The sequence below is a fragment of the Etheostoma cragini genome, chromosome 7 (genome assembly GCF_013103735.1).
Source record: "Etheostoma cragini isolate CJK2018 chromosome 7, CSU_Ecrag_1.0, whole genome shotgun sequence".
NCBI classification, from domain to species: domain Eukaryota; kingdom Metazoa; phylum Chordata; class Actinopteri; order Perciformes; family Percidae; genus Etheostoma; species Etheostoma cragini.
In genome coordinates, this window is record NC_048413.1 from 13592041 (window position 1) to 13607057 (window position 15017).

Genomic DNA, 15017 nt, shown 5'->3' on the forward strand with positions numbered 1-15017 from the left:
AATTGAAAAATGTAGCGTAGCCTATATGAGGGCACTGCAGAAGAATAGACAGAAGAGAAGACGTTTTATTGGGAATAGTGCACCCGTAAAACTGATGGTTCAAATTTACAAATAAATGCAAACAAAATCCAATCTAACCAAAAACTTAAAGCTACGTTGTGTAAAGTTTTTAGTTGTTCATTATCGGAGAACCACACCTATTCAAAATCCAAATTTCAGGAACCAGGAGTCTTCCTCGCCCAGAATAAGAACACCGATATTGAAAAGAGCAATAATAATGTCGTTATCAGAAAAAAGAGTGAACATTGGAGCTGCTTTGGACGCACACACCAAATCCCAACTACTTAATCATCCTCCGGACCGCTGCAGTCTCTTTTTCTTTCTCTCCCCTTTCCGTCGTGTGGTGCACGTGCCCGCTCGTGGTGTGAAGCGCGCATCCGCGCCACTTTCCTACATGCACTCCAGTAACCACGGCTGATTGACAGCTTTTTGTACCCTTTCGCGTTTTGAAGCGTGACAGCTACTGGGAGAAAATCTTACACGATGTAGCTTTAAATGCAAGAACGGGTCTGGAGAGTGAACTAAGTGCCATGCCAGCGGATGCCTGCAGAGGGAACCCTATCCATACTGTGCCCTACTCCACATGTGACTCTGAATGACCCATGCTCAGTCAGACAGAAGCCAGCCAGTGGCATCTTCTCCCCAGCCAGAGGCTGCAGGCAGGTCCAGGGGTCAGCCAATGGAAGCATCTGGGCTACACGCATCCATTTAAACAGTGTGTTAGGAGATTAATGTGACAGCAATGTTATGAATTACCCTTATTCAACCATGGGGAGTTCACCCTTTTGACCCACACAGCTCATATGAAATGCAATGTAAATACTTAGTAGATGGTATGCAATCGGTAACAAAGTGGTAGGCCTACGTGCGGAATTGAATAAAAGTAAAACGCCTATATTATATAGAAAGCAGAGATCACCTGAAGTGTGGTTTAGGGACTCCTGGCACTTTGTTGTAACAAAAGAATCAAATGCTCCTTACTTCAGCGTTCTGATTAGAGATGAGAAGAGATGAGAGGAGTGTTATCATGACTGATGGTGGTCAAGTGAGCATAATTAAGGGACCATCCATCAGAGGTTAGGAAACGACCCTTTTAATCTCTCCCCCTCTCTCTCTCGCTCTTGCTCTCGCTCGCTGCGCACAGCTTTAGCTGAAGGACGAAGAAAAACAGGGATTTTGTAAACGGGGAATTGGCCAAATTAAACGTAATCATGTTGTTATATCACTCTCGCATCTGGCCCCAGGATGATTGGCGAGGGCACCTCCGACGTGCCTACTGTCAGACTGGGGTTGACAAGACGCGCGTTGTGCTCAGTCTATCCAGTGCGCGTTAACCATGAGTCCGGCACTGCCCGGAGCGCCAAACTTTCACCAATTACGCCCGGAAGTGTGTCGGATCGCACTGAAGGTAGGCCGCTTCTTCCTTCAATACTACCTGTAACAACAAGTGCTCCAAGCTCCTGTGTGATGGAGCTTTTTTTTGTTTTAGTCAACCAGCTGTTGCACAAACGCGCTGCAAAAGCCGCTGGAGCAACAGAGAAATCACAGCTTATCTTTTAGCTTTGTTTCTGAAGAAATTGTAGAAAAACATTTATGCAAACAGAAAAGGCTGAAATATATCAAGGCTAAGTCTTCACTAGGCTATTATTTGAAAAATGTATTTTTCTCAATTATGTCCATCATTCCCAAAATTGTGTTTAAGAGTTTATATTTACACTGAGCTCACATTAGGACTCTTTTACAGCAGAATTTTCTGTGAATAGTTTTTGTCTTTTCCATCTAAATTCTTTTTTTTAAGATGTTCAGGACTGAAGAAAGCCAGCACATTAGCATGCTTTTCCTTACACTGGAAACAGAACTCCTTTTATGACTTTAAACAGCTACTAGGTGAGTTTAATGTGAAATCTTCATCTGCAAAGTGGCTGATACAGCTGTCACAAACATGTAATAAAGTTTAACAAAGTCTACTTTAATAATATATTTATAATAAATAAGTATGAAATTGTAACCCTCCGGTGAAGAGCCCGTTTTACTGTCCTGAGGAGAGGACGTGCAAAGTTTAGTAGGCTACAGCTCTTTGGTCAATGTGCTGTTTCTCAAAAACACTGAAATAAAGATATCCCTCTGTAGAATGTCAACAACAGTTTGACATAATATTTTATATTTAACCTTTTATGTACCTCTGTAGGTTTACATGCAGCCATCTCCACACATCCCCAAGTTCAAACTGGATTCATCTGTAAGCAAACTTTCTGAACTCATCCACTCCTTCATTTTCTCCAGAACCTCTCAAAACTCCACTGACCCTCCATGCTCCACCCACTTGTCATGGTACACACACACACACCATGTTGTGATCAATTTACACCTGTGCAATAGGTGTCATTTGATTCACATCACATTGTTAATTGAGCAAATAGCTTAAGGAATAAGAAATATTTCATAACAAATGTGTTTTTCTTGGTGTTGTCAGTGAGTGTGCAAGTGTTTGGTCTATTTTTTGCTTATGGTGGTAGTTTATTACCTTGTGATGATCACCAACTGAAAGCCATGATTGGCCCTTTGTCTCATTTAACACCATCATTCGTTACATTCTCATAAGCTGGTAAACATGCATCACTTGACATGTTACTACAGTATGAGTCTGTCTACACTGTCCAAGTTGGTAAACTAAGAGCGAAAAATAATCAAAAGTGTGTGTGTGTGTGTGTGTGTGTGTGTGTGTGTGTGTGGGTTGCACATTTGTTATTTGGTTGTATGCCACCTGACATTAGTGATATGAAATAGAGAGTCAGACCAGATGGCTATATTTTCCCCGTCTGGATCTGGCACAAAAAAGGCTTCTGAAAAACAAATATTATTTCTGTGAATGAGGTGGGTGGGGCCGGGGGGGGGGGGGGGGGGGGGGGGGGGGGGGGGGGGGGGGGGGGGGGAAGTTGACGTTGGGAGTAATGAGAGCGTGTGTGTTTGTTTCATTGCATTTGAGATAAAACAAAATGCCAATATTTAACCTTTTAGCTTCATGAGCAAATGACCTTTTACTACATGATGATAGGCAAAAGTCATGAAGAGTTTAATGAAGATGTGGAAGAGACATTTGAGAATACATTGTGAAGAAGATAGGTGAAGATACAGTGCAGTACAACATTTCTGGTGGAACAGAAAAGACATGAGGACTGACTCACATCGATTTACAGTTTTACTATTGTGTTTTGCTTCCTGGGCAATAGACAAAATCCAACAATGGATGATGTGTTTCCTCTGTCACAAAAATGTTCATTGCAACATGTTATTTAATTACAAAGAAAAAATCCTCACAATGTACAGAGGATCTCAATAGGCAGATCACTAATGAAAAATTAGATCTTACTTTTTTCCTCTGTTTATGCCCTGATGTGCTAATTATCTTATCCTGTCTATATCATGAAGAAAGGATTGTAGTGTGTGTTGTTTGCTGTTGTACAGCCATGTTTTGAAAATGCTTGGCTTCTGGGTTGCTGTGCGTGTGTGGGGGGGGGTGTTTCACAGTTTCATCTTAAGTACAGACTCATGCTGGCACATCAATCTCTGTGCCAGTAATTGAGGATGCCCCTTCAAAGCTTCAAAAGTACTTTGCTGACATGTCTTTATTTATTTATTTTTCATATATTTCATTGTTTATCCATATCTAGAAGTAACAGGAAACAATGTAACTGCACAGCAGTCGGCTTATTGTACATACAGGTAATGGCTTTGTACCTCAGACATAATATGCATTTTTCTGAAGAACAAAACCGCATTAGGCGGTAGGCTCTGTCTGAGTCCATCAATCAGTGCCATTAGATGTTATGTCAACTTCTTTTGATTGAGCGGTAGGTGTTGCAGATCAGAAATATAGCCTCAGCCTCAAGTCTTCTTCATCTGTTGATTTATTTCCTTGTTTGAATGACTGACCGTAGTCTGCACCGGTTGGTAAGCCTGTACAATTGCCTCCAGTCAGACTATGTGCTGTTTTTAGATGATCAACAGGAAGTTTTTTTAGTTAGGATGTACTTTTCTAATGATTATATGTGTGTGGGTGTGTGTGTGTGTGTGTGTGTGTGTGTGTGTGTGGGTGTGTGTGGGTGGGTGTGGGTGTGGGTGTGGGTGTGTGCGCGTGTGCGTGTGGGTGCGGGTGGGTGTTTTGTCAAAAGGCCAAGGGAGGATTTTGTTCCCAGCTGCTGTGCACTGGGAATTGGCCTGGAGCCTGCAGACACACCCATGTCAGCATCAGATACCACTTAGGTATGCCTCGCGGAGACCGCACATAAACAACCAATCTAATCCAGACAGACAGTGGGCAAAAATAATATTAAGATGTCTTCTAGCATTTGTCAATACATTTCATTGCAGTTCTCTTTGATTCAGTGTGATGTGTCCTCCAAAATGATGTGTTGGTGACTCCCAACTTACAGCTCTTGGTGTTCAAATCCCACTCGTGTTTATACTCAGAAACAACATTAGGAAATACAATTACCCTTAGGCAAGGGGGCTATGAATAAGCAATTAAATGCTACGCACTAGTATTATAAGTTATAAGTAAATACTTACTGTAGTGATAATTAGAGAGTGTCATTGCATTGTGGCTTGGTCACCAGGAATTCAAGATACAGTAGAAGGCCTAGCAAACACACACAGATACACACATACACACACACACACACACACTCATCACTCGTGCTGTATAAGCATATAGTATTGCGTCCCATCCTATAACCACCACACACAAGATCATTGAGAGTCCATATTGCATCTATTTTTAGCGCCATTAATGAGGGGCAGTCTTTGGCTCTGATTATGTGAATTGCATTACCAAATGGACATTTGTAGTTCATATTTCAGTAAGTGATTTAAAAGCTCAAGAGAGAGGGATACAGTTATGATATTCTAAAACCTGTAATTTGGATAATAGATGTTCTGATAATAAACAATTTATTCTCCATTGCAGTCTGTCTTACTGAAAATGTTTGTAGGCTCATGATGGCAATGGAGAACAAAAGACATTTGTCTCCTATGAATTATATTTGCACACAACCTTTCTCCGTAGCATTCTATGCTCAGTGTAAACATTTAGTATGACTGCAGGAAGTGGTGTGACATTCAGGAGCAATTAGCCATAGTCCTCATTAATCGATTGGAATTACAACACAAAGAAAGCGGAAGGTAACAAGACATCCGAAGACGGACATCCAAAAAAAGTGACATATGGCAAAATTTCCGGCAGAACGAGAACAATCCCGGAAGTGGAACGTCCTACTTATAGACTAGTCCTTCCCCCCAAAAAATGCCACTTAAGTTGTATGTTATGTTATGATATTTAGTAAGCATGGGGGAAATATTGATGCAAAAATACATATACAGTAGATGGTATTGAAATTCATAGAGTAAAGAAAACTAAGTTTTTAGGTGTAATGATAGATGAGAATCTGAATTGGAAATCACATATAAATTACAGTAAATGATTCTTCAGATAATTAAGCATTGGACATCTTATATAATTCAGTGATTGTTCCATATCTGACCTATTGTGTTTAAGTCTGGGGAAGTGCTTGTAAAACAGTTTTCATTTTCAGTAGAAGTCACAATCAAGATTTTTCAAGTCCATTTAAAAATATTAAGTTAATGTATTTACTTTACCTTGTGCCTTGTTATAATCAAGAATGCCTCCTGAAGTAGATCTTTACAGAGAATGAAAAGTTAACCCTGGTGCCTTTTACACTTACATCAGCGCATTCAACAGAATCACCATCTGTGCTCAGCTGCAAACATCTGGCACACTGCAGACTATTCTTGTGATAATGAATATTATCCAGTAAAGTGTGGTGAAATTTTGACTTCAGTTTGTGAATAGGAAAGTGAACTAAGAAAACCATTTTTGGTTAGTTTATTAATTATCTCAAATTAAAACAACTTCATCAGTGGAAGCTTTCTGCAAATTTGCATCATAGTTTAACACTATAGTATGTTGTTTAAACAGTATTTAGTTAAGTATTAGTATTGTACAGTCATGTATATCAGTATATAATAAGGTTCGGAGACTAATAAGAATAAATCACAGGGATTAAAGTCATAAGAGTGACATAAAATTGAAGAACTAAACCGGAAGAAATGTGAGGTAAATTCCTACCCATGTTCCCAGATGACTGACTGCTGATGACAAAAGCAGAGGTCCATTTAATTTCAAATGTAGGAGATTCATCAGGATCAGCAGCTAACAAAAGATCACTTGAAACTTTAATGAAGCCTCTGAAGCTCCAAGTCTGAGTGGAATTACTTCGGACACACACACACACACACGCACACACACACACACACAGAAACACATGTTGAAAACCCCACAACAACTGTCAGCTAATGTCAAAGCTAAAGGTTTAGGCATAATTAGACCTAATTTAGAATCACAATACAATACAATGACTCATCATTGTATTAAATTGTGATTCTAAATTGATTCTAAAATGCTTTGACTATAGACCTTTAAACATGCATTTCTATGTTAATGGTATGACAGGAAGAATCCTAAGAAAGTCCTGCAGAAAGAGATTTAAAGACTCAAAAGTTTGAGTGGTATAGCACTGTAAAGTGTTCATGACCGGTTCTCCAAATGTAACTACTATGGCTGAAAGCACAGAAAGCCCTACTTTTGTACTTTTAAGTCATAAATCACAAGTGAAATTTAAGGGAATTTCTCTCACGGTTACACAAATCTGAATGGAAATAGAACAGGACATGTTGATTAAACAGCGTTTACAAGACTCTCCACAGTAGTTGTTCACACATGCTCTAGGAATTGTGTGAGTTGAGTGGCAGCGTCCTTACGTGCCTGTGTGTACAAATATGTTTTACAGCGTGAGGAGAGGGAGATATGGTGGAATTTGTCGGAGTCTCACGCCGTGGAATTTTACACAAGATCGTTCATGTCCTCTGCGGTGGCCAAAAAAACCTTTTTGGGGGCTTCTGAAGAGATTCAGTGCCTCCTTTTGTCCTGCTCTAATGATGGAAGATATTTTACTAAATCTCATAACAAGTGCATGTTCACTTGGTGGACAGCTTAGAAGGGGCTTATAGTTAAAGAAAGAGTTGAAGGAAGAAGTGATAATATCAGAGCTGGGTTTATTGAGTTAAAAGTGAAAAGTAGAAAGTTGTGTGATCCGAGGAACAGAGCTTTAATTCTTCCTGCCATGTTACAGGTGTGTGTGTGTGTGTGTGTGTGTGTGTGTGTGTGTGTGTGTGTGTGTGTGTGTGTGTGTGTCACACATGGAGAGATCTGAAGATCTAATTGCACCGTTCCAGTCTAGGAGGCCTTGAGTACACTAAGAGATTGCTCAGGGGACACACGCCAGACACACACACAAACACACACATATATGTCCTGCCTCTTAGACTGTAAACCTAGTTTACCAACTGTAACCAGTAAAGTAACCTGAACCTGATATATATACAGATACACACTTGCACACAAAAAATATCAATGATGGAATATAAAAAGATGTTCTTTTTCTGCTGCTTTTTTGTGAACTATGTGCATGCTCTGTGTGTGTGTGTGTGTGTGTGTCTGTCTGTGTGGGTGTGGGTGTGTGTGGCCTTTGGCACAGCTCTAGTTTCTATTCCAGCGTAAGGTTACCCATGTAGTCTGTCATAGATTAGTCATTCCAATGTCAATTGAGGAGGTAGCAGAAAGCTGCAGCAGTGGAGGACCATTTTCTCCCTCTCCTGTTTTATTTTGTTTTTGCTTTTTACAACGTTTTGTACACACTTGGTCGTAGACATCATGCTAAGGAAGGTAAGGTGCATAATGCTTGTTTGTCACTCTGTCTGTGAGCAGATTATACATTGCAGCTTTTGAAATTAAAGTCCTAAACCACAGATCACATTTTACATGTTTTGACTCCAATTTCACTCTGTTTAAACGTGAAAGCAGAAGCTTAAACATACCACTCTCTACAGATCTCTGGCAACACTGTAATTGAAGGTAAATAGCTGAATCAGTGCAACTGTCTTGATCTGTTTTGGAAACCGTTTGTCTTTTTGGAGACTTAAAGCAGTTGTACATTTTTCCATTACTTTTAGAGACAGACGTTGAAGGTTGGCAGTTCTTTTTGTTACATTAAGTAAAATTAAACACTGATGTACATTGAATTATTGGGAAAACATCAGGATTTGTACAAGCAGAGCAATATTTTGGCTAAATTGATGATATTGATCCAAGCGCTTGTCCACAACTAGTAGTTGAGGAGCAAACTCCAACTGATTCTGTTTCATCTTCTCATTGGAATTAGCCTTCTTCCGTGTGCACAATCCATCATAGCTATTGTGTCACTTACCACCTTATCGTCATATGTTTCCTCTGCTCCGCCCTCCTTCTTGTCAGGGCTGCTCTCTCATCATGCTGTCTATCCATCCGCCTAACTATCCACTCCTATTCTCTCTCACTGTCACTTTCTTTTCCTTCTCTTGCATTCTGTCCTTTTCCCACCCAGTCCTTCCACCCACATCCGTCTTCTCAACAATTAGCATGTCATCCTCCTTATTAACTCAGCTGGTCCTATTCTATCTATCTATCTATCTATCTATCTATCTATCTATCTATCTATCTATCTATCTATCTATCTATCTATCTCTCATTTTCTCTCTCTCTCTCATTCTCTCTCTCTCTCATTTTCTCTCTCTCTCCCCTCCCTCTCTCCCAGCAGAATTGCTATCACTGGCACTGGTTTTAGAAGGTGACTCATCTCTGGAGTCTTTAATTAAACATCTGCATCAGGCGTCAGCAGTCAGTCACAGATACATGCACATGCAGATTTAGACAAATTGATTTACACTAATCGATACACACTTTATAGATCAGCTTACTGATAAATGTAATCTTTATGCTGATGAAAAGTCCCACTAGCTCGGGTGAATTTGAATGCAAATACCCATGTCAAAATAGGAGCAGAATAGATTTCTAGAAGCAATAATGTTACACAGTCCAGTGAACCCTGGTGTCTGGAGAAAGCTCGGCCCAGGCTATCACTGTACAGCCAGTTAATAATGCACTAATATATGCACAGCTGTCACCCTGCACTGTTCTCTCCTTCCACAGACTACTTTGGAGTCATTACAGGGTGTGTGCCTTGATTCCCTTTCCCTTGAGCAGGTGTTATGTTTGTCATTTTCATGTCAAGAGAAATAATGTGTGTGCATGTATGCCAGTGAGCAGTGAGTATCGTGTTTGTACAGTAGATTAGAAGTTGAAAGAGCTGGTTTCATTGTTTGGGCAGAAAATTTCATTAGTTTTTCCAATAATAACAATTTGACAAAGCAAAAGTTTAGAATGTAACAAGTAAGCCCTCCATTGTGTAATGTTTTAACACTTACATGACTCATCACTATACCTCCAGCGTCTTTCAGTAATTGTTGGAATAAGTAGCGAGGAGTTGTCTCTCTTTCTAATCAACTCTTTCATTCCACCTTCGAGCTGCCTCATCCTCTTCGTCCTTTTTCCTCCCTTCTTTCTGTATCTCTCTTTGATGATAGAACATGTGCTTTCGAATGTCATATTGTTGTCACCTAATGATGTCAAATCGACAACAAACAAAAAAAACTCAACCATTGAGAGAAACCCAATGACTCCATTTCTCTTTCTTTCACCTCTACAGGTGTTGGAGGGAATGAAACATAGAGGGCACTTACAATTTGTCCTGTGACTGCAAGTGCTTAGCTGAAGACTGGATGCTCTGGTTCTCTGCAGCTGAATCTAGTGACTGAGCCTCCCATCTGTCCATCTGTGTGTGTGGGTGTATGGGTGTGCATGTGTGTGGCTGATTGTCTTATCCTGGGGTCCCAAGGCTTTGCACTGGCTGAACTGCAGCCATGGAGGTGGCCCTGGTAGACTTTGAGAGCCTAGATGATCTTGACGGCAACCTTGATGATGAGGTGGAAACATACTCTGATGAGACCACAGCTCTCACAGTGGACATGCCCCCAGAGCACAGCTGCAGCCCGGGCAGCAACCACCTTACACAAGCCTCTCAGTTTTCCTCTACGCCCAAGCTCTCCTTCATTTGGGAATCCACCTCATCTTCGCCCATTCCAAACACACAGACACTAGGAGTACCCCAGTCCCCAACCATGCCAACTCCAACCAAACAGGAACGCAGTAGCTGTGCCAGTATGATCTCCGATTGGAAATTGCTGCTAAACAGTGAGTGCACTAAGGATAGTGAGACCATCTTCAGCCGGCTTGCTAAGGAGTGCTGCGAGGATCTGTTTGTAGATAAACGAGGGCTGGATGACGGAGACCAGAAAGTCATCATCAACATTGCTGGTCTTCGTTTTGAGACGCAGCTCAAAACTTTGGACCAATTTCCTGAAACGCTGCTAGGAGATCATTTGAAGAGGATGGACTACTTTGATCCAATGAGGAACGAGTACTTCTTTGACCGGAACCGACCCAGCTTTGACGGCATCTTGTATTACTACCAGTCAGGGGGCAAGATCAGACGTCCGGCTAACGTTCCGCTGGATGTGTTTGCAGATGAAATTCTGTTTTATGAGCTTGGAAATGAGGCCATGGAGCAGTTCAGAGAAGATGAAGGATTTATAAAGGATGTTGAGATCCCTCTACCTAATAATGATGTGTACAGGCAATTCTGGCTGCTGTTTGAGTACCCAGAGAGCTCAAACGCGGCCCGTGGTGTAGCACTGGTGTCTGTTTTTGTTATTGTCATATCCATCATTATTTTCTGCATGGAAACGCTGCCAGAATTCAGAGATGAAACCGACCCAATTGTGCCCACAACGCTACAGCCTTTTAACCAATCTAGATTTTACAGTTCTGTGGCTCCATCTGGCGTGAAGCCCACAACTTTCTCTGATCCCTTTTTCATCATTGAGACTGCCTGTATTGCTTGGTTCTTCTTTGAGCTCTGTGTGAGATTTTTGGTCTGTCCTAGCAAAAGGGATTTTTTTCACAACCTTATGAACATCATTGACATTATATCCATCATCCCTTATTTTGTTACCGTGGTTACAGAATTGATCACGACGCCTCAAGAGAACTCAGGACAGAACATGTCTTTGGCCATTCTGCGTATCATCCGTCTGGTAAGGGTGTTTCGTATATTCAAACTTTCACGTCACTCCAAGGGGCTGCAGATCCTGGGTCAGACTCTAAAGGCCAGCATGCGTGAGCTTGGCTTGCTCATCTTTTTCCTCTTTATTGGAGTCATCCTCTTCTCCAGTGCTATCTACTTTGCTGAGGTAGACGAGCCAAACACACAGTTCGTCAGCATACCCGATGGCTTCTGGTGGGCTGTGGTAACCATGACCACAGTAGGCTACGGGGACATGTGTCCTATTACTATGGGAGGTAAAATGGTGGGCACCTTGTGCGCCATCGCAGGTGTGCTGACCATTGCTTTGCCTGTTCCCGTCATTGTTTCAAATTTCAACTACTTTTATCACAGAGAGACAGAAGCAGAGGACAAGTTGCCCTTGTCAGATGCTGTTGAGCAAGCCATGAAGGCTGAATCAGGTACAAAAGAGGGTTGCAACACCTCTCTTAATAAAGCCAATGGCGTTTAGCAGACTGACAAAGGGAAATTATCATTCAAGGACACAATTTAGAAGAAGAGACTTTGCCACAAAGTGGGAAGGAGTTGTGAAGGAAAAAGAGTATATGAAGGAAATTAGTTGTTTTGATTTTCCTCTAATAATAGTTTAATGGGATCAGTGAGATAAAGTATTGGTATATAGTGAAAAATCTCTATCTCCTGTATATCCTAGATCTCTTATCTAGGATATACAGGATCTACTGTACTTCCCTCTTTTGTGTCTAATAAAAAAATGACAATTTGAAATTAACGGACACGCTGAAGAATTCACTATATAAAGATTCTGTTAACATATTTTAAGTTTAGAACTATTCTTTTAGTTGCACATGAATATAAAAAGGTTCTTCAATATATGTTTAAAGGATTGTTTGAAATGATGTTGGTTATTTTCATTGTGTTGGCCATTTTGCTATTGCTGATAACATTTTTTGTGTGCTTTATTTATTAATTTAAAACTGTATCGCTTTTGTATTTATTCATCCTCTTTGGTGAGTAGCTAGGTAAGTATCCTCCACTATTATTAGCAGTCAAACTTACTCCACACTATCTATTATTATGGAGTGCCTTAAATTATGTAATGTTGGGATACTGTTGACTTTGCCATACATACTTACTGTAATACCTATGTTTATAATGCATCTATGCTCAGTATTTGGATTTCAGCTTGCTCGAAAATGTAGATGTTGTAACCTCTCTCCATTGGTTTGTGAAATATTTTCCAAAATTCTGTCCAACAAAGAAATGCATTCTGACCTGAAATACAATTTAACATACTGTTTCCAAAGAAAAGTGGATCCCAATGTTCATGAGGTAAATGCTATTCTGATAAACATGGTGATTTTTGTAGTGGATATTTTATTAAGGAAGTAGACATTTCAATGACACCATGATCGCAAACACTGAAAGTGAAAGAGAGAAGGAAGAAGCCAAAGATAATTGCTGAATAAATTGAATGAAGGGATGTGCTAAGAGGCCGAGAGACATTACAGGCCAAAATATCTCATGATCCATCTTATTTTGGAGCTATAATTGTAAACTTTGCTGTATCAGTGTAATATGCTGGTGGTTTGTTTTCTGAGTATTTGTTTTATGACATGCTTTCTTAGTATAAAAGAAACGTGTTTGAAACGTGACGTGTTGATTGGGATCCAGGAATATGATGTTAACTCAAAATAGCTCTAGACTTGTGTAATGTCTGAATTTCCGGTTGAGCATATGATCAAAGATTATGTGTTTTCTGTTTGTTTGACAATAATCTCCATGGTAAAAATGATTACGTGATTATAATAACATTTTATGATAAAGTCAGCGTCTCGTCTGTAAGAGTCCAGAGGTAGACTGTCCTAAACTGATTACCCGCATTGTCATGGCTATGAGTTTTTTATACCAACAAGACCATTACACTGTATTTGTATTTATATGTATGATAACATTTCAGTATACTGTTTACTGTAATGTGAGCAATAGATTTGGGATTTTAAATCATGTGTTATGTTTTATGTGCACTGATGTGTTTTAGGTTTGCGTGTGTGTGTATGTGTATGTGTTTGTGTGTGTGTGTATGCGTGTGTGTGTGTGTGTGTGTGTGTGTGTGTGTGTGTGTGTGTGTGTGTGTGTGTGTGTGTGTGAGAGAGAGAGAGACAGACAAACCGACAGACAGACGGGGAAAGAGAGAGCTAGGGAGACAGCATTCTTGTATTTTCCTTCAAATCTCGATCGGTATTCCCCATCAGGGAAGATCTTGTCATTGCTTTAAGTAACCTGTCTCTGCTTTCACTGTAATGTTAGTACGCACACGCACACACACACACACACACACACACACACACACACACACACACACACACACACACACACACAAGATAGAGGTCACATCAACAAGGCGTGTCAGACACTGCAGCAACCGTATCATTGGAAGTCATCCAAACAACAATAGGATGCCAGTCTCTGGTCAACAAGGAGGAGTCCTCTAGCTATTAATTCCTGTTAGCTTCACCTGATATCTCTCTGGACTCACCCCAACACCTTGTTTTAGGCCACAAAAGGCTCCTACACTAAACGTATTGATTCAGTAAATACTAATTTATTCATTATATAAAACAATATCTCCCAGTCACAAACCAGATCCTAAAATAAGTAATTGCTTCCTTTAAATGTATTTTTGTGCAAAAATCAACACGCATTTGTAGTCTAAAAAGTATGTCAAAAATTTTTCCTGTGTCACTGATATGCAAAAGACACAAGAAAAAGAATTTCTGCGTATTTTCCAGTTTATATAACCAAATATTTGCTAAATTCTGTTGGTGAGAAATGGTACTGTGAGAAAATGCTTTAAAATAAAATCACACAACAGACAGTCCATGATATTACATAAACACGATGTGAGAGACTTAACTTCCATAGATACAGCACATTCCACGGAGCAAGTTTTATGTCAATTTGTGTGATACCCTTCATGTTTTAAAAGCCAAGAGATCAGGTGTGGAAACACTTATAGATATCACAGTAAAGATCTGTGTATGTATGAAAAGTAAGTGGCTGAATAACATATGAACAGTAATTTTAAATATACAGTACATAGACATAAATAACAATAAAGCTAAGTTAATATGAGCACCCTTCTAAAATATAGGAGGTGATGGTGTGTCTTTTGAGGTTGGTGCCGAAAAATAAGCATTACATTATTACTGGGTGTTGATTTACAACTATTACAACAATATAGCAACAACAACAACTATATTAGCAACTTTTGATGTGCAAATAAATGTCAAATTAGCAATGCAGATTATAATGTACGTACTTTAAGGCAACTTTAGAGCTGAATTTGAATTTTGTGTCACATCACAACTGTTGTGTTATTATACAGGGTTGTGAACAATAACACAGTGTTTCCAACATTTCAGATTCTCAGAGTTAAGAGAGAAGATGAGTTTTATTTGGCAATATGTTTTTAGCTGCTGTAGTAAAAGTGGTAGGACTTCCTCCAGGAAAACCTAAACTAAACTGAACAGAAACATTGACCTATGAGTGGATGTATGCCACAGATTGTTACTACATGGACGTAGGAAATAAAGGACATCCAAGGACAAACAGTGAAAACAGAGCTGGTGATGAAAAGGGAGAAAGGAGGGATAAATGACACTTGGGAGAAGCAAGTGCAGGAATAGTTGAGCTCTCACACATAAATCTACAGTATGTTCACACACGCACACACACACATTTATCAAAGAATACACGTAGTAACAGTGTGTAATGTTACATTTTCAAAAGCTTTTTCCCTGAAGGAACTTATTTAATTTTTGAGGGGTCTGAGTTCAGACACACTTTTCACTAAACATCATA

At 39.9% G+C, this 15017-nt stretch overlaps 1 protein-coding gene across 1 annotated transcript; it reads left to right on the forward strand.

Moving 5' to 3' along the window:
* Nucleotides 1-1223: 1223 nt before the first annotated feature.
* On the forward strand, nucleotides 1224-11815 carry LOC117947631 (potassium voltage-gated channel subfamily A member 10). The gene is made up of 2 exons (XM_034876739.1): nucleotides 1224-1468; nucleotides 9720-11815. Exon 2 carries the CDS (start codon nucleotides 9934-9936, stop codon nucleotides 11644-11646), a length of 1713 nt encoding a protein of 570 aa, XP_034732630.1. The 5' UTR covers nucleotides 1224-1468; nucleotides 9720-9933; the 3' UTR covers nucleotides 11647-11815.
* The last annotated feature ends 3202 nt before the right edge of the window (nucleotides 11816-15017 follow it).

Excerpts from the sequence above, each read along its gene's own strand:
- LOC117947631 (XM_034876739.1), top strand. The coding sequence starts at position 9,934 with ATGGAGGTGGCCCTGGTAGACTTTGAGAGCCTAGATGATCTTGACGGC.